Below are 19,194 nucleotides of genomic sequence, written 5' to 3' on the forward strand. Positions count from 1 at the left end.
AATTAACATTAACATTACTATGATGAAGTTCATGATGATCGTTTTATTTTATTTACATTTTTATCCCACTATTTTGTAACCCATTTTTCACCCGTGTCAATTATCTAATGTGATCCTGGGCTCTACACACCCTCCGCCAACCTGGGGAGAGCAACAGACTTGAACTCATGCAAGTTGCTCCTTTACACGTGACAGGGGGGGGGGGGGGGGGGGGCGTTTCCCTGGTTAGACGTAGCGTGTTTAAACCAGTTCCTTTCCCCTCCATCAGGCGCCCCGGCTGGCCAGGGGGAGGCAGTTTAGAGACCAGGATTACTGCATGTTTTTTGACGATGATGATTGTTGTTGTAATAATAATAATTATTATATAACAAATAAATATTATTAACGAATCAACTTCAAAGTACTCCTCACCACCTACAAATCACTGCACAACCTGGCTCACCCCTACCTCTCCGATCTCCTCAAACCACACGCCCCATCCCGCTCCCTCAGGTCCAGCGACGCCGGCCTCCTTGAGGTCGCTAAAAGGATCAAACGGAAAACCTGGGGTGACAGGACCTTCGCCGTGGCCGCCCCTACCCTCTGGAACGCTCTCCCCAAACACATCCGAGATGGCCCATCACTTGTATACCTTCAAATCCTCACTGAAAACCCACCTGTTCACAACCGCATTCCCAAGCTGATTTTTCTAAACTTAAAACTATTGGTTCTATTCTTTTAACTGGTTTTTTTCCTAATAAAGTTGTCCTTTTTTCTTGTTCCCCTCCCTGGCCCCAACACATGTAAAGCGTCTTTTAGTGTCAAGAAAAGCGCTATATAAATCCCAGATATTATTATTATTATTATTATTATTATTAACTATTAGCCACATAGCATCTGGACAATTTGAGTACAGTTATTTGACTTCAGAATGCCATAATGTTCAATCATAGAATGCTACACTTTCAAATCAAATTAGGCCCACAGGCTATAACCAAGCAGCCCTTTTATGAGCCCTTTTTTTTTTACAATATGTACAATTGCAGCATATTGTAATACGAAAATATTCTGAATTCATCTACAGTAGCTGGTCACATGACAGTGTACAGGCTTCTTCCCACATTTGTCTGTTTAACTACATTGCATCCGTCGCAGACCCCTGAGCTTTTCTTGTTGAAATTGTTTATAAAATGAGTCCTTAGTTTCCTCTGTGTGCCACGTTGGTGAAAGTAGACACTGTATCTATGTACAATAGATTGTTTCCTTGCAAACAAGAAGACGAACAATGAGTCCTCAGTTTCCCCTGTATGCCACGTTGGTAAAAGTAGACGTGGCTCCTTTGTACAATGGATTGTTTCCCTGTAAACAAGACGACGAAACATAAAACATAAAGTGAATGTTGTCTTGGAATCAATGTCACACTAATAAACAGCTTTTTTTGTGTTTCATTATGCTGTCAATATTTGTATCTCACCGTGTCCCACTTGGCATTGGCTCTCTCTTCCTCAAATTTGGCAAATTCTTTGCGGTCATGGATGGTGACCAGTAGCTTCCAGATGAGCAGCCCAGCCAGGCCCAGAAACAGAATGGCTCCAGCCACTGCCAAGAGCACTACCAGGATATCAGGACCCTTAGGACACTCTGACAAAACAGAGACAAGGAGGGAGAGAGAGAGCAAGACAGACAGACAGACAGACAGACAGACAGACAGACAGACAGTAGGATAAAAGGAAGAGAGTCAAGTGAAAGTCAACAGTCCTACACATTCTACAGTGTTCTCATTAAGTTAACTAATTGCCCCCCCCCCCCCACACACACACACACACACACACACACAGCTTACCTGGTTCCTCTACCACATACAGAAATGCTTTTCCGCTTTCATCCTCATAATACTGAAAACGCTCTATGCAGTCATTTTCATCCTTATATGTGCAGTTGACAGCATTCTTATCTCGGAATTCTAAGGGGGAAAAATGGGATATGGATTAGAAAGGAAAGTAAGGCACACTAATTTCTCAAGACAGATTCAGAAGTCCAACACCGGGTAACTTCCGGTTGAACATGTGATCGGGAGAGACGCATGAACGTATATAGATAATAGTAACCCGAGGTTACTATAACTTGGATTAAAACTCAGGCATTTTTTCAATTATACTCAGTATTTTCTTCAAAATGCAAAATACAAGGTGCTACTGCCAATGCCCTGACCACGCCAGCTGACAATACCCTTAGTTCCAAATGATTTGGACAAACTCTGGTATATTTTAATTGCAGAGTTAACTTCCATGCCTACCACCACTCTGAAAAAGGCCATTGATTTGGCACTGAAGCCGTTTAATGAAACACTGGAGGAGTTAGAAGCCAAAACGACCACCCATGTTGAGACTTGTTTTTTTTGCAGATGGGTCCCCAGATTGGAGGAGGTGGTCCAGAGTTGGACCACATAGGTCATTCTAATATAGTCCCAATAGGACCACACTTACATTCTCTGAGTCTATACCATAAACACACCACAGGTCGGCTTCAACATACAGTTTTTGGTTGACATTTTGCAAGTGAGTCTTGCTTTTTATCACTGTCTTGACAGGAAATCAAGGGCAGAGAGAGATGAGACACATTCTCATCTCTCTGCCCTTGATTTCCTGTCTTTTTAGCAGTTGCAGTTCCCCTTAATGTTTGTATTTTGTTTGGTTTCAGCCTTGTTTGTGTTTCTCCTCAGCCACGGTGATATAGAACTGTACAAACACATTTGGCTTAATTGCCATGGTACATGGTGTATGCAGTTAAAATACCATACAATCACCCAATCAGATTGAATGATTTCCCCCATTTATCTTGGTTATCTGACGTATACTACAGCACAATTCAAAGTTTAAACAGCACTTTAGAATGATCAAAACATTATTCATTCAACAACAACGATGTTATGTAATAGTATAAGAAGAAGTATATAGAAGTATTATAATAATAGAAACATAATTTCTCACCCAGGTCCTTCACAAGGCTAATTTCATCTCTGCACATTCTGGTGCAAGAGTTAGCATCATTGAGCGGTCCTCTCTTGAAGTGCTTACACTCCACACAGTCCCTGCAAACACAACACCAAACCATTACCCATATATCCACAAACCATTAGCCATAGTCCCATATACCCATATATCCAATGTAACACATGACGCATTGTGAGATTGTGGATTGGCTATTTTTGTTGAGTGTTTGCCCAAAATCATAAAAAGTAACCACGTAATCCCGATGACTTTCTCCAAACTTGTAATCTTCGGTACCACTGGAAAATAAGTTTTCAACCCTCAGTGTGTTTTTCAGAGAATTAGATAAAAGTAGAAATTAAATTAAAGTCATAGTCCCTGAGAGTATTTCTAATGTATTTCGGCTGTTCCTTACTAGAATTTCGTGCGCGCTACGCGCGCACTCATCCCAGAGCGACTTTGCCACGCACTATGGGAAGAAATAAATGGCGGGAGTTGACTCCACATGTAGTAACGAATGGGTTATTGGAAATGTACCATTGTTTTGTCCTGAATATTTCCACAGCCTAAGTACTAAAGGATTGTGACTGTGGGACAGACATACAGTCTGACATACAATAGGCTACACGTGTGCACAGTGAATAAACAATGACCTATATGCCCAGAGTTCTTAAATTAACATAGTTGGATTTTAACAGAAAGACAATGCCATAAATCAGTCAAAGTAAGTGACAGACTCAACAGTAGCACACAGCATGCAAGGCAGCGATGCATGCATGCAAACATGTTTGTCCAGCTGAGATTTAGTGTCTCCATCTCTCTGTGGAAGAGGTTGCACATGACCTGTACGGCCACACTGAGGCGCTCCAACACAAACACAGACACAAAACAACACCACGCTGTTTGTCCAGTTGACCCAAATCAACACCAATACCTAGCCTGTTTGTCCAAAACACAGTATCTGCTGGCCACGTGTCTACTTCGCCACAACCTAATGTTAGTAACAAATGTAGGGGAGAGCCGCCAAGGTTGTAACGCTTCACGGTTGTAACATGGACGTTATATCTTGATTGGTCAACGCCACCATGACGCCATCGCGTCAGTATGTGTACAGCAACGTACTCTACGTGGCCAGGAGTTTGAAGTTTGAAGTGTTTACCTTCAAAATGCGTCTAATTTTACACCTGGAGTATATGTGTGGTACAATTTTTGTCTTTGGTGTTGGTGAATAAAAATCCACATGGATGTGTTCATGCTTATGTTCTTCATTAGTTTGCATCGTGTTTAGACGGAATTCACGTTCATTCTGGTCTGTAAGCAACTGCAAAGAAAACTTGCAAAAGCGGGTCATTTGTAACATGTGTTACAAATGGTCCGCTTCCATTCAATGCCATTATATGTAATATTTACATATTTGACATATTGGCCAATATTATATGTTCTGAAATGGTATTGTATCGTGTAGTGTATTCTGAAATTAGTTTAGGGTTGTATAACGTTGTACAACTCAATCAATCAAACGTTTGTTTAATCAATGTATTGCCCCATTGAAAAAAAAGAAATGGCCAAACTGGTACTGGTACACCCGATACTATTTAATATTTCCCTTATGTTTGATACATTTTCTTATCACATCCATGGTATAAAAACAATGCTAAGGAGTTGCTTCAATGAAATGTAATTGCTTTAAGCTGAGAACGATATGTTTAATGGTGTTTTTTAGCGTTGTTACATTTATCATGCATGCCGTTACAATTGATCCGATATGCGCAGCAAATGTAACACTGAAACAGCGTCCACGTTCGGTTGAATAACTCCCGACCTGTTTTATCAAAAAAATAACTTGAAGTGGTTTATGGTAGCTGACATGTGTAGGTCCGTTGCCTGAAAATATTACATGTGTAGCTAAACGGATCTCTGAGTAAAAGAATGAAACGTGCAAAATGTTACATCCTTGGCGGCTCTCCCCTATTAGTTTACTCACAGCACAGCACCGTCACTCCTGTCAGTTATTTCGTCCTAATAACTTGAAGTGGTTTATGGTAGCTGACATGTGTAGGTCCGTTGCCTGGAAATATTACATGTGTAGCTAAAGGGATCTCTGAGTAAAAAAATGGAACGTGCAAAATATGTTCTAAAATTGTATTGTATTGTGTAGTGTATTCTAAAATTAGTTTAGGGTTGTATAACGTTGTACAACTCAATCAATCAAACGTTTGTTTAATCAATGTATTGCCCCATTGAAAAAAAAGAAATGGCCAAACTGGTACACCCGATCCTATTTAATATTTCCCTTATGTTTGATACATTATCTTATCACATCCATGGTATGAAAACAATGCTAAGGAGTTGCTTCAATGAAATGTAATAGCTTTAAGGTGAAAACGATATGTTTAATGGTGTTTTTTAGCGTTGTTACATTTATCATGCATGCCGTTACAATTATTCCGATATGCGCAGCAAATGTAACACTGAAACAGCGTCCACGTTCGGTTTAATAACTCCCGAGCTGTTGTGTGTATTGCGTGGTGAAAAGGCCGTGTGTTTGTGTTGTAAACAACTCATGTTATGTCTGCGCACACTGTATGTTGCTATGGCTGCTGACGTTAGCATGTGTGCTATCAGGCAAAAGCTGAGATAGATATGCAACTACTACTGGGGAAAATGCCATACAAAACACAACACCTAATTTCGGAATGTTATTGTGACCTATTGAGCACAATCAGACCATCATGATTTGCTTGCTGGACCTATAATTAATTTATTAGCATTAAATGTCCACTCGCCCATCCAAAAGAAAAGCAAGATGGCTGCGACAGATTGTGAGCGCGACGGACTACGGAGGCCAGGAGGAGCAGAGCTGGTGACGTAAGAGGCAGGCAGTGTTGCCAGGTTTGCGAATTGTAAGCGAGTTGCAGTGTATGCAAGTAGCGTGGTTAAATTCCTTGTTTCTCGGCGTGTTGTGGCACCCGTTTATCTGCTGGCTCGATCGTGATTTTCATAAAAGTAATATTTGCAGAGTAAATAAGAAACTTGAACGGCTAAAAAATAGGCTATGTCAGTTCGGGGAGGGTGGCGAATTTATTTTGCATATAGAGATGTGTGGTAAAAGTGTGGTTCGGTCGGAGATAGAGCATGAAGAATGAGTATGGGTACACCTTTTCACTTGTATATAAGATACTGTAGTTCACTGGCAAGTGGCAACCAATGTAAAACAAACAGAAACTCCTGGTGTATTTTTTGACAACCGTATGAACTTTGAATTTCATGTAAAGAAGGTTACCCAGTTTTTAGCATTTGCGCAACAGCAAAAATCAAATCAATCCTTACTTCTCAAGACCTGGAAAAGAATCATGCATAGTTTCGTCTCTTCCAGTCTTGACTACTGTATTGTACTGTATACCGCCCTAAGCCGCAGAGCACATATACAACACTGGTGTTGGCCGCACTTCACTGGCTGTCCATTAAGTCCAGAATAGATTTTAAAATCCTTTTAATAACTTATAAAACATTAAATAGGCTGAACTCAAAACTAAGGGTCACCTGGCCTTGGCAGTGGTTGCTCCTACCCTATGGAACGCTCTACCGAGTACGTCGATGGTTTTAAGAGCTTGTTAAAAACACATTTGTTTTATAAGCATTCTCTCATGAAGTTTGTAGTTGTGTAGGTCAATGTTTTGTTCTCATGTGCCTTGTTTTAACTTGGTTGTTTAAATTGTGGTCCATTGTACAGCACCTGTGCTGTATGAATAAAACGTACTTAATTACTTACGCACGCACGCTAGAGTTCATTTGGTTAAGTAATCCTGATAAATTAATCTTGAGCATAAAGTAATGGAATTACTTCTTGATAGTGCAGGCATCAGGGCAGGTGGGGCATTTGTCACAGGTGCTCCCATAGGCTCCGGGTTGGGTGCACTCACAGATCCCACACGCACACTGGCCCCGGCCGCTGCACAACATGCCCATGGTGGACTCGCATTTGTCGGTACGTGTTGTGCAGTTACAGTTTTCTCCCGTCCAGCCAGAATCACAGCGACAGAACCCACAGTCACATTTTCCATGGCCTGCACAGGATGGAAAGGCATGTTATGGTCAATACAATGTCATCTCTAATGCTTATACAAGCCTTAATTTCTTCTTGGTCTTTTGTTATGCACCTGACCAGATTTGGATAATCTAACAAAACCGCAAACATTTATTCTCATGTTTGTTGATGTACAATTGTACATAATCACTTTGGTGGAGCTGGACAGGCAAAACCTCTGTGTATTATTCACGGTTTTGCAACAGTGAATCGTTGCTTGAGAGTGAGTTTTCCAGAAGACTGGAAAACCACAGACTTCCGTTACAGTCCAGCCAATCAGAGGTTTACCTGACCTTTTGTGATTCAGACCCTCAATCTCTGGAATTGATGACATAAGAGGGTCGGTCTGACCACTTGAGCCTGGCTGAGTCAGTTCCCTATTAACACAAACGTGTCTATAATGTATTGTGCATGTCTAGAGGCAGCCGTGTTTACAAAAGCCTGTCGCCATCGCACATGAATCACCCATAAGTTCAGACAAAGGATATATTCTGTTGTGAAAAATACACACTGATAATCCATGTAAAGTGGGATCCCCATCACCCACAGACGCACACTCGCTCGCTCGCTCGCACGGACGCACACACGCACACACGCACGCACACGCACACACGCACACACACACACACACACACAAACTGAACAACTCTCTCTGAAAGAATTTCCTGAAGGAAACTCTGCGCTTTGTAGCAGGAAACATACTTGTAGTGATAAAGGGATCACAGGGAGAAATCTCCCATCACAGGATCTGGGTGTGCCCCTTTAATATACCAAGGATACGGTCAAACTGCCCACGTTGGCATGTTAAGAAATGTGCCAGACACAATGGCCACAGAGCAGCCCAGTTCTCACAGGAAACCAAACACAATGTTTGGCAATGAATGACTAAAGAGCGACATAACTTGAGTCACACACAGCTGAGCTGGAGCAGAGGAGTGGAGGAGTGGTGGGTTAAAGGCCCACTAATCCAGGAGCAGAGGAGTGGAGGAGTGGTGGGTTAAAGGCCCACTAATCCAGGAGCTCTGGGGAATCTTCTGGGATTGTTAATGTCACGTTAAACAAACTCCTCCATCCAATCCAATCATCCAGTTCCACAGTTACCTCCCTCTCATGCAACCTCACTGTCTCTCTGAGCTAAGAGAGTCCTTTACAGAGGAAACCAGCTACTGTAGCTACAGGTTAGGTATAGTCTCACTGGTTAATGGTTAACAGTACTTTTACATATCACAGCAAGTGGTTGAAGCATAATATAGCACAAACCAAAGAAAACATGAATTCACTAGGATATGTTTTGCAGTGTATGGATTATTTTTATGACCTGCATAGTTATCTCAGCCAAATAAAGATAAAGCTTGACATTAGCCAGTCCTGCTCGCATTGCCTCATTTGTTGTAACGTTGAGTCACAGATATATGAGGGAGCGTTCTGGCTTACATCACCTCCCTGTCTCTGAGGCTGCATAATAATCCTTCCCATTAATTACATTCCTGGACGTCAGGGAATGTAAATCTTGGGGTCCATGAAAGAGGGAAGAGCAGGAAAATATTTAGATGGCAAACGATACTATAAATAAATTAGGAGTGTGTGTGTGTGTGTGTGTGTGTGTGTGTGTGTGTGTGTGTGTGTGTGTGTGTGTGTGCAGTCAACCCAGTCTCTCAATTCTACAATTCTGTACATACAAAACCCCCCAAATCTAGACGTATTACACTGAAATCCTCCCTATTAGCATCAATACGATGCACGGTGGCCTGACCATGACAGACAGACAGACAGACAGAGGAATGCTAACTTCTGTTCTCTCTTGCGTCCTGTTTATGGACCCTGGGGACATGCTTGTTGAATCATGCTCCTCCCTTTACAGTCTCCTTGTAGAGGAAGAATAAAACGCCGACTATTTATGTTTTTTTTGCTTCAGGGTTCATGGGAGCTGCTGGGGCCCATAGGGAAAGAAAACCGTACAACTCCAGGGTTCATGGGAGTTACATGGGCCCATAGGGAAAGAAAAATCAAATTATGACCGTACTCCAGCCACACAGTGTTCTGTGCGATCTTAATGCAAATAGCTGTCATATCTTAACATCCAGTCTTTAAGAAAATAACACACATTGAGATTATTATTCACTCCCTTTACATCAATGCAGACCCAAACCCCCCACACACATGCACTCCACAGTTAGTATGTTTGCATGACGCTGGCTCTTTGTTTGAACTTAACTAAGATTCATACCAAATGTGGCAATGTATTTAGGTAGTGAATCATAGTGCAAGATACTCCCTTTCAACTCCCTTCCCACTATTATTCATGCATGATATTGTGAGTCATAACAGCCAGGGTTTTAGACTCAATCAGCTACATTTTCCAACTACGTTGAAATAAGACAGAGTGTACAAACATCAAAGCTTGGCCGGCTTAGGGGGTTTGATCGATATTGATCGATCAGCTCGCTCCTCTCACGCCTTAAATATACCAGAAGGTCCACACAGGTGCAACACTATTGCATCAAATTGCTTAAAGGCAAGAGTCAAGGCAACAGTTAAATGTAATAGTTGTGATTGAGTAACTGTAATGTGGTGTAATGTGCAGACCTGCAACAGGGAGTGATGCCAACTCATGCCTCATCACAGTTTGTTATGATTAAGAACATTGATTAAGATATATAGCCTCAGAAACCGCAGGCGTTTTGTTTTCAAGGGGGGGGGGGGGGGGTGGAGCCTGGGCGAGCGAGTTAGGAAAAGTGGCATAGCAGTGGTTGTATTTCGCTAAACCAATAACAGCTAGTGCAGAGGGGCGCCGCGTCTCTCCAAATGTGGTGACGTCAGTGTTATCCGCTGCGTCCTACTGGGGAGGGGAGGAGGAGGGGAGTGGGGGGACCAATAGGAAGTCGCCGCCAGTTTCCAGCGCTAGTTTATTCAGACCCTCTATGCCCAAGAAAAGAATAGGGCTCTTTCAGGCCAATTAAGATAAAGCTCTAGCAACAGGAAACAGTTGCTGTATTCCACTCGGATACATTGGATTCTTGTTTAGAAATTTACACAGCACACAAAACGTATGCAAAGGAAGCCGGATGAGTCATGTTCCATGCTAACACTGAACAGAATGTACAGAGGCTCTACAGAGCATGGAGCATCGCGGTAGTCCCAATGCTCATCCCAATTACATGAGGCCATTATCCTGATTAATCTACACTATTTAAGCAGACCGGTACTCACTCTAATATGCTCAACATATCTCGCCACTAGCCAGACGAATCTGCCACAGGATTAAAAAAAAAAAAAAAAAAAAAAAGCATCTCGCCGCTACTGATATTGCCAGCTGTTCAGTGATTAAACTCCCTCAACCTACCCAGCCTTCTTCTGTAGTAGCATTTAGGTCTTCACTATGTCAGCATGTCATTCAAAGTGGGATCACATAGATTTGTTCTTTTAGTATCCGAGTGTCTTTAGGTTCTGCCCTATGAGGAGTTCATACTGTATGTCTATGATTATGATATCCATGCATCTTTAGGCTCTGCTTCCGGATTGTTGTGATTTCAGAGACCGTGTCACGCTTCCACAGATTGCATCACAGGAGCAGAGCCACATAATATATAATGCTCATAGCCTCATATTGATCATTGCAATAGATGGTTTTCATGTTGATCATGCGACTGGGTACAAACCGTACAAACAATGGTAATAATAATAATAATAATAATAATAATAACACAACTCTGCTTATTGGCATCTGCATTTTGTAAGTGTTCTATACAAGGTCATTCAATAGGCACAAGACAGTGTTTAGTACCAAGGTACCTTTTTATAAACATCTGCTCACCTGAACACAGTTCCCCTTTGAAGCGCAGGCAGTTGAAATCGTCACATTCGCAGTACTTGCCCCAGACTTCTCCAAACTCATTTCTATGGCAGGAGCACTCTCCACACACACAGTCCCCTCTCCCATTGCAGACGCGACTTTCTGCCTTTGGGCTGCAGTTGGCGTCGTCGGACGGACTGTAATCCCCATGAGCGCATTCACAACGTGGACCCAGACGCCCCTGGTGACACTGACACACCCCGCATTCATATGTTCCATTGCCTTGGTTACAGATGGGGCTATCGGCTTCAGCTTGAGCCTCACAGTTACACCCGCAGGCAAACTCCACGGTGACCTCCAGGGCATCCTTGAAGCCCCGAGGTTTGATAGTAAACGTACGGCTCTTCTCCTTAGGGCAGCCACGCAGCCGAGCCTCCACACTGAATGTCACCTGGAAGGAGAAAATGTGTTTGTGATCTCTTAAGTCCCGTGTAGCCAAACAACTATTCCACATTACCCCGAATGCTATATAAAGTCTTGAACGACACCTCCCGAAATCCGAACAAGGAAGAAATATCTTTACATTTAACTTTTTAAATATCCATTTCTGCTAAGCAGCAAGCTATATACTGGTATGCATAGATGATTTCTATATTCTATTTTTATTTTTGTTATTCATGTCCTCACTGTATTGCATTACTGCTTGTTTTTTAATGTTGTTGCCTTGCTTTTCCTTTATTCTCCATTTTTCTGTAAAGCACTTTGAGCTGCATTTCATGTCATGAAAGGTGCTATACAAATAAAGTTTTATTATTATTATTATTATTATTCATATTAGGATAAAAGTGCGCAACTGTAAAGACGAAACGGAAGTGGGGAGGAGGCCCTCACTTCCTCTTTATCAATTTCTCATGATCAGAGCTTCCGTTCTGGGTGTTTTGTGTGGATGTATGTAATGTTAACTACTTTAAGCCTAGCATCCCGGACATTTTCAAAACATTTTCAAGAATAGCAGATACGATTTTGATTTTGATACATACTGTGTCTCCAATCTTGAGGTCAGAGCAGGACTTGAGCCCCGGGGTGACCACTCCATCCAGGCAGGATGCGTTAAAGGACAGGGATAGCTCTTCTGGGACATTCACCAGCTCCAGTTCCACCTTAGAGCGGATCTTCTGTTCACACAAAGGATAGAAGTGAGAGGTCACTGAAGTTGTCAAGTAATAATTCAGCAATGTTTTGCTAAATGTAGCCACAATGTATGTGTACATTTAATCTTACTAGAAATGTATAGGTAGACAATTACTTTGAGTAAGATTTTCTGATTTTCTTACATCATACGCTTCCTGAATGAGTTCAATAACATTCCCAGAATCGGACTGGAGTGTCCCCACTGTTGAGCCTGGAATGAGTTGGCTGAAGCTCTGAACAGAGAGAACAGTGACGCATGTCAGGAACAAAGAGATCATTTGTTTTTCTTAATGACAACACATACTATGACACATGCTGTAAATCATCTTTACCTGGTAGAGGTCCATCATAATGCTGGTCACAGCAAAGACCAGGTTGATATTATTTTCAGACATTTTCTTACTCATGAGTGCCAGAGAGGGGTAGTCCTGAGAAGAAAGAAGCAAGTGTTGTCATTGTTAGTCCTTAAAAAGTAATTCAATACAACACCTAAAAAGGATTCTGAATTTCTGAGGCAAACATTCCTGACCAGCACAGTAGACTTGTTATAGTTGCTGTTGCTATCAAGGTGACAAAGGCCATCATTGGGTTGGACCAGCCCAGCGATGCGTCCATCCAGTGCAATGTGAGTATCAGCATCAGTGGTGAACACCAGCAGGTGGGATGCATCGGGACGCCAGCCGATCTGGTCCTAAAAGAGATTGAAAAGAGGGATGAGAGAAAACCATGAGCAGCCTCTTCTCATGCCGTAGTTATGTCCACCAGCCCAAAGGCAGTTGGGCTGGTGGAGTTAATCTGTCCGGAGCTAATCTCACAAACGCTGGACCGATAACCAAATTTCTTGTAGACGACGTTGCCAGTACCTCCACACATTAACCTTATGTTTAGTATCATTTTAAAGATGTAGCTTCCATTATTATTATTATTTTGTCAAACCGTTTCTTAACCACTCGGTGGGAGTACATAAAAAAATAGCAGATCCAGCGTCAGGGAGCAGCCTTATAACTATATTGCGAGCAGCGGCGATAGTACTGGCGGTGCGCTGAACGTGTGCGTGTCCATTCACTGACTAGTGTCGTTCTTCATTGTGTTACCTGCACGCAAATCACTTTCGCGCGTGTGCATGGGGCCTTTTGATTTGGTGTAGTGCCAGGGCCATCGGAGGGGTTGATTCGGCACTGAACCAGACAGCCAGCCTGGCGGAGCTACAATGCACTCCATTCAGAGCATGAACCTCTCTAGTTCACCGTTTCCTAAACAGTGGGTCGGGACCCATTTGTGGGTCGCGGACACATTGTTATGGGCACCCTTAGTTTTTGGATTGTAATTGTTGTAATTGTTATTATTTCAAAACATTTAAAAGAAAACATTCCCAAAAAAGCTAAACATTTCATGAATTAATAACAAAATCCAATGATTCTTTTCCACTGAAATAAAAGAAAGAAGTAACAAAAAGTGAAGCTGTTAATGCCACCACTTATTATTTCTCAACTCCAGTATTTAAATAATGCTTCTGTGAAAAAAACAATAAACTAAAAATAAAAAGAAGTAACAAGAAGTAACAGCGCGGCGCGTTGTGAGCTTGTAGATCGGCTATTTTCACTAGTTTGGGTTCCGGGCGAATATCTAACTTCTGTTTTGGGTCACAGGCTGAAAGGTTTGGGAACCACTGCGAGTTGCCCTATGCGGCAACTTGGGCAGGTACTCCACTGTACCTTTGGTGCACATATGCTGACTCCCTCGCCTTTTGCATTCCATGTTGGCGCTGAAGGAATGCAGATAATTTGCAGATGGAATGGAGACTATGTGGTAGTCCACCTACTGTAAACCTTGTCCAGACCCAAACCCTTACTTTAACCATTAGCTAGTCTCATGTAGCCAGACGTTCAGAGATCTCGCCTACTGATATGTCTGGTACAGTACATCTGAATTCAATGAATGGGCTACAACTGGGTGGAACAATTCAGAGATTTAATCGTCAACTTCTTACGGACAGTTGAGAGTTGAAAGACTTATCATATAAATGTTTGTTAACGCAATGTTTGTGTTTACACTATGACGTAAAATTGTCCATTCATTGTCAATGGGAATTTAAGTTTGTGTAGGACAAATTTGTGCACACACACTAAAAGCTGGACATAGGAGTAGCAAGAGCCCCTCAAAAATTCACACCTGTGTGAAGTGAGGGGCGCTCTTATCATCATACATCATCTTATTCTGGCCAATCACAATTCCGTCTTCACTTTTCGGCCCTCATTTTTATCTTCAATATGTACTTTGCTCAGCCAATAAAATCATCGCTATAGGGTGATCAGCCAATCACAAGCCAATGTTTGTGTTTACACAAACCCGGAAAGCTGGACATATGAGGGACGCTAGTGGGGTAATCGTGTCGCGTTCGGGTTCTTGGAAACGCCCCCCTGAGGTTAGGTTTAGGTATAGTTTTACTGAGGTTAGGGTTAGGTTTAGGTATAGTTATACTGAGGTTAGGGTTAGGTTTAGGTATAGTTTTACTGAGGTTAGGGTTAGGGTTAGGTTTAGGTGTAGGCTGTCAATCACAGCGACTGGCCAGTCACAGCGCACCATTTCCTCAAACGCAAAACGGAAACCTCACCAGCATGAGGGACTGGGTGACGACCACGAAGAGTGTGGTGATCTGGAGAGACAGAGGACAGACGGAGAGACGGAAATCTGGTTGCCAAAGATGGTTGGCAGCCCAAACCACTTCCTCCGTGGGGAGGAAACAAAAGCTACAGATTGCAGCAAAGCCTGTAAAGAGGGTTTACACGTGGTGCCGAGGCTGAGATCTTTAACCCAGAAACCCAGAAACACCCAACGATTCTAGGTTTACAACACTGATGATATGTTCAAGTTTGTGCATCAGTAGTTTAATTTACTGGGACGGTATCTGGATTGGTTTTCAAAGCAGTTAGACTTGTTAGTGCTGATTTTCGCCAATATCCAAACCCATTCAATGAATTTATTTTTGCCAGATGCAAGTCTGATCTGAGGCAACATGAGACTAGGCATAGCCATACACCAAAACCTTACCTAACCTTAAGAAGGTTACCTTATTTGGAATAGTGTACACATCTGCATTCTTCTGGCATCAACATAGTATGCAGACAGTTGCCTTTGGCATCAACATAGTATGCAAAATGTTAACGTAGTGCGAAAGTTTGCTGTCTGCAACATACTGTACTGTCTGGATGCCAAACTCTTACCTGCCATATAACATGCAGAAATGAGAACACTGTGTGCAAGTGCACAAATCTGTTTTGCTTATTTGTGAATGTGAATACATGAGCATTTAAGTGTGAATGTACTGCGCATGTGCAACTCTGCATGCACACCTTTTCATACCTTGCACACCACTGCCTGCATGACAGCATCAAAGCCACCCTCTGGTGTATCTCTGTTTCTGGATACCTGCTCCTTGTTCACCTCCTCAGTGAAGCGTTCCACCTGCTCTGTCAGTGACAGCACATGCTTGAATCCAAACTGAGGCCTGCATGTAGTCAAAATTCTATACAAAGAGACAGAGATTTCTCCATTATTTCTAGATAGATAGATAGATAGATAGATAGATAGATAGATAGATAGATAGATAGATAGATAGATAGATAGATAGATAGATAGATAGATAGATATATAATGCACAATGATCATAATGAAAATATAATTTGAGAGAAAAATGTGTCATGGTTGGAAATTACAGTAGTGAAGTAGCCACGGTCCTGCATATGGGTGTAACGATTTGTTTATGTCTGAGTCAGGGTGACGCGACCGTGGTCTTCCGGCCGGCCCGCCCTACCATTAGCCAATTTTAATGTAGGATAATTTTCAGTGGCCAGGATATTATGAAATCTAGTATTCAAATCCTCCTCCTACTCCTACTCTAAATAATCTGTGAAACATGATCAACACCTACCCATGACAAGGGTTTGTGACTGCTTCTTCAGGGGCGAGGTACATGTATGGTGACATAGGTTTGTCTACAAAGGCTCCAAAGCCCATGCGCAGGTTACTTGTTTTCTTGGCCATGGCTGCAGCCAGCCCTCTGCCCAAGGTGCGAAGACTAACCAAGTCATCCCTCATAGAGAAAGAAAGATCCATCAGATAGTAGAGATCCACTGGGTAATCCTCAACCTGCTTCACTGACACAGTGAAATGCCTGGCATCATCTGAGAAAGAAATAACAATGAGGAAAATGGTAAAATAACATGTTATAGCTAAAATTGAAATTAGGGTTATGATCAACAAATTGTCACTCTCAGGTCGTAATACAGTGACGATTTGGGGCGAAGGTGCATGTGTTTGGTCCGACATACTAACATACCGACACCCTATCCAAAACCCAAACCCTAAACCTAACCTTGCAGAAAGCCACAGGTTAGTTTTAACCTGCCACGGGTTAGTTTTAACCTGCTGCGGATGTCGGGAGCCACGTGTTAGTTTTAACCTGCCACAGGTTCATTTTAACCTGCTGCGCATGTCAGGGTCCACGGGTTAGTTTTAACCTGCCACAGGTTATTTTTAACCTGCCATGCATGTCGGGAGCGAAGGTGTTGTCGGACTAATGCCTGTCAGACTGTTAGTATGTCTAACCAACGTATGCACCCCTGCCACAGGACTCTGCTGTCACGTTGCATTTTAACATTCCCAGTAGGACTCGCCCTCTAGAATATGGAAGTGCCGTTCTCACTCAAAATAGACTGATGCGCCCACTAAAAACTGTTCAAACAAGGCAGGAGCTGCTAAGTGTGTGTGTGTGTGTGTGTGTGTGTGTGTGTGTGTGTGTGTGTGTGTGTGTGTGTGTGTGTGTGCGTGCGTGCATCATGCGTGTGCGTCCGTGCATGCGGGTGCGTGCCGTGCAGTCTGGTACCTGGTCTCAGCACCATGTGGACCTTCTGAGGCCTAATCTGAGTGACATGAGCTGTCCCCGAAGCCTTGTCACTCAGAGGCGTGTCCTTCTGGACATCCAGGGAACTGAGGGGAAACTCCACGGCCGCGGCAGCACAGCCCCCATCCAGCAGGTTCTGCTTCAGGTCACAGCGCGACGCACTAGAGCCCCCCTTTCCCAGCTCCTGCACCCATGAAACACAGCCAGGTCATGTTGGCACAGCATTCTCAGCAATGGCACACATTACATCTTAATTAAGTTCAATGGAAGCGGAGACGGTAAGGTGTGTAATGGATAAAAGGAGAAAGCAACAGTATGGAATGTTGCAGGGGGGTCATGTTCAAACAAGCAATGCTGAGCTAAGAACGAGGTACAGCCTGGACATGCGTGTGCATGCGTGCCTGTGTGTGTGTGTGTGTGTGTGTGTGTGTGTGTGTGTGTGTGTGATATTCTCACCTCCTGAGAGCACCAAGCACAACTAGGGTTAATAGCCAAACATTGACGACAATTGCTCACTCCTCTTGATGTACAGATGTTGGAGCCTGAGATAAACACAAACATAACATAGCATAAACATAAAAACACAAAGATAATGCATTAACAACCCATAATAATTTAATAACTACTTCTCCTTTAGTGTTTTAGACTAGCATTTAGACAAGCAGCACTTTGCATGTCATCCATTAACCACATTTCATTTGGTTTCCTTAGTCTTTGACTGAGAAAGCCTGTTCAGATCAACAGATCACAAAATAATGTTCAGCACAAGGAGGGTTCTCTTAACAAACAGTGGACCCCCATTTGAAATGTTTGTGCCAGGGAGGACCCCTATTAGAGAATTTCCATTTATGACAGTTATCTTATGACAGTTATCTTATCGTGTGTAGGTGGGGCGAGTCTGTATTTTCTACTTCTAGCCAGTGAAATAATAGTGAAATAAAAATGCTCCTCATTTTGCTGGAGACCCACCATGGGCCAAGAGCCTTGCAAGAGCAGACATTTAAATAAACAATTTATACAACCAATTATAGTAGCCCATGTCCAAGGGAATGTCCTAACCTAACCCTAACCCTAATTGTAAGAGTTACTTAGCTATAGCCTACTCCATTGTAGCCTATGATGATTCCAAAAAAAGAAATGTGCAACGCATGTGCAGCAGGCTCATAGGTGTGTCCCATGGGGCAAACAAGTGGGATAGTCTAGCTGTCTACAGATCCCGTGTATTTTCACTCCCTTATAAGGTAATACGAAAAAAAATTAGCGAGATTAGCGAAGAGGATAAATCTTGTACTCACAACGTTTTTGTAAACGATAAAGAAACGTTAAACATAAACTTGGGCTAGCAGTCTGCAGCTAATACTTCACCGTTTAAAAGTTTTTAGTAGCATAAAAGTTTTTTATTTATTTATTATTTTATCACAACCTAAAGAATAAAATCCCACTTACCCGCATTTGAAGCAACTGATAATAATATCGTCAATGTAACTAGTCTGTCTAATAAAGTTCCCATGGCTGGAACACAACTCTCCTGCCTGTTGCTTCGGATGTTCTGACTCAGTGACTCTGTTGAAGACAAGTTACCACCACAATTTACCTCTGATCATTCTTGCAAGTTGCAAAATCCATGTACCGCCTGTGGATACATGATTGGGCCATAGCCTAGCCCTATAACCTATCCGTTTGGAAATTAACCCCTTAGTTTTATTCAGAGGATTATTGTGCCATTAATTAATTGATTTATCGATTGATTCATTCATAGATTGATTCATTAATTAATACATAAATAAATGTTTATTTAGTTCAATAGTGGTGGTAGAGGTAGAGAGCTAAGGCAGAGAGCTGCCATATTACAATAAGGATGTAGATGTCTCAAGTTCAGGTAAGTAGTATTGGAAGTCCCTCTAGTGGACAAATGTGGACAGTGGCTGCAAAATTGTGATCAGGGACCATTTCCTGGTCAGATTCAATCACTTTTGTTGAAAACTGACAGACATCCCAAGAGAACCAGTCTCTGTGTCAATATATGTGTCTGAAGCAGTTCCACTCTTTAATTGAGTAATAGAAGTCCCATGGTAGTAGTGGCTTATAAAACAGGAAACAATAAATAAAGAGAAGATGGGTCATGAAAGCAGATGAAAAGAAAAGGGAGCAAAAGAAAAAGATCATATCCATTTCAATTCGCCGCTCCCATTTCTGTCTGGACATCGCTGTGCAGGAATAGACCCGGGTGGTGGTGAGGGGGCAGAGATCA

The 19,194-nt window shown here is 42.4% G+C and overlaps 1 protein-coding gene across 1 annotated transcript; it reads right to left on the reverse strand.

Moving 5' to 3' along the window:
• Positions 1–239: 239 nt before the first annotated feature.
• On the reverse strand, positions 240–18,509 carry LOC308324738 (integrin beta-3-like). The gene is made up of 15 exons (XM_080776981.1): positions 18,390–18,509; positions 17,400–17,485; positions 16,926–17,127; positions 15,972–16,224; positions 15,404–15,566; positions 12,570–12,731; positions 12,373–12,468; positions 12,184–12,273; positions 11,890–12,024; positions 10,871–11,300; positions 6,814–7,036; positions 2,970–3,070; positions 1,823–1,942; positions 1,454–1,620; positions 240–1,338 (listed from the first exon to the last, which is right to left on the reverse strand). Exons 1-15 carry the CDS (start codon positions 18,451–18,453, stop codon positions 1,273–1,275), a joined length of 2,358 nt encoding a protein of 785 aa, XP_080633107.1. The 5' UTR covers positions 18,454–18,509; the 3' UTR covers positions 240–1,272.
• Positions 18,510–19,194: the final 685 nt, after the last annotated feature.

Source organism: Protomyctophum bolini (genome assembly GCF_963924005.1).
Source record: "Protomyctophum bolini genome assembly, chromosome: 11".
Lineage (NCBI taxonomy): Eukaryota > Metazoa > Chordata > Actinopteri > Myctophiformes > Myctophidae > Protomyctophum > Protomyctophum bolini.

Bases quoted from the DNA above. Each gene is read 5' to 3' on its own strand.
- LOC308324738 (XM_080776981.1), bottom strand. From the start codon at position 18,453: ATGGGAACTTTATTAGACAGACTAGTTACATTGACGATATTATTATCA. The intron at 17,128-17,399 runs GTGAGAATATCA...TCATGGGTGCAG, and splicing joins GTGCTTGGTGCTCTCAGGAG to GAGCTGGGAAAGGGGGGCTC. The intron at 12,469-12,569 runs GTCAGGAATGTT...CTTTCTTCTCAG, and splicing joins ATAACAAGTCTACTGTGCTG to GACTACCCCTCTCTGGCACT.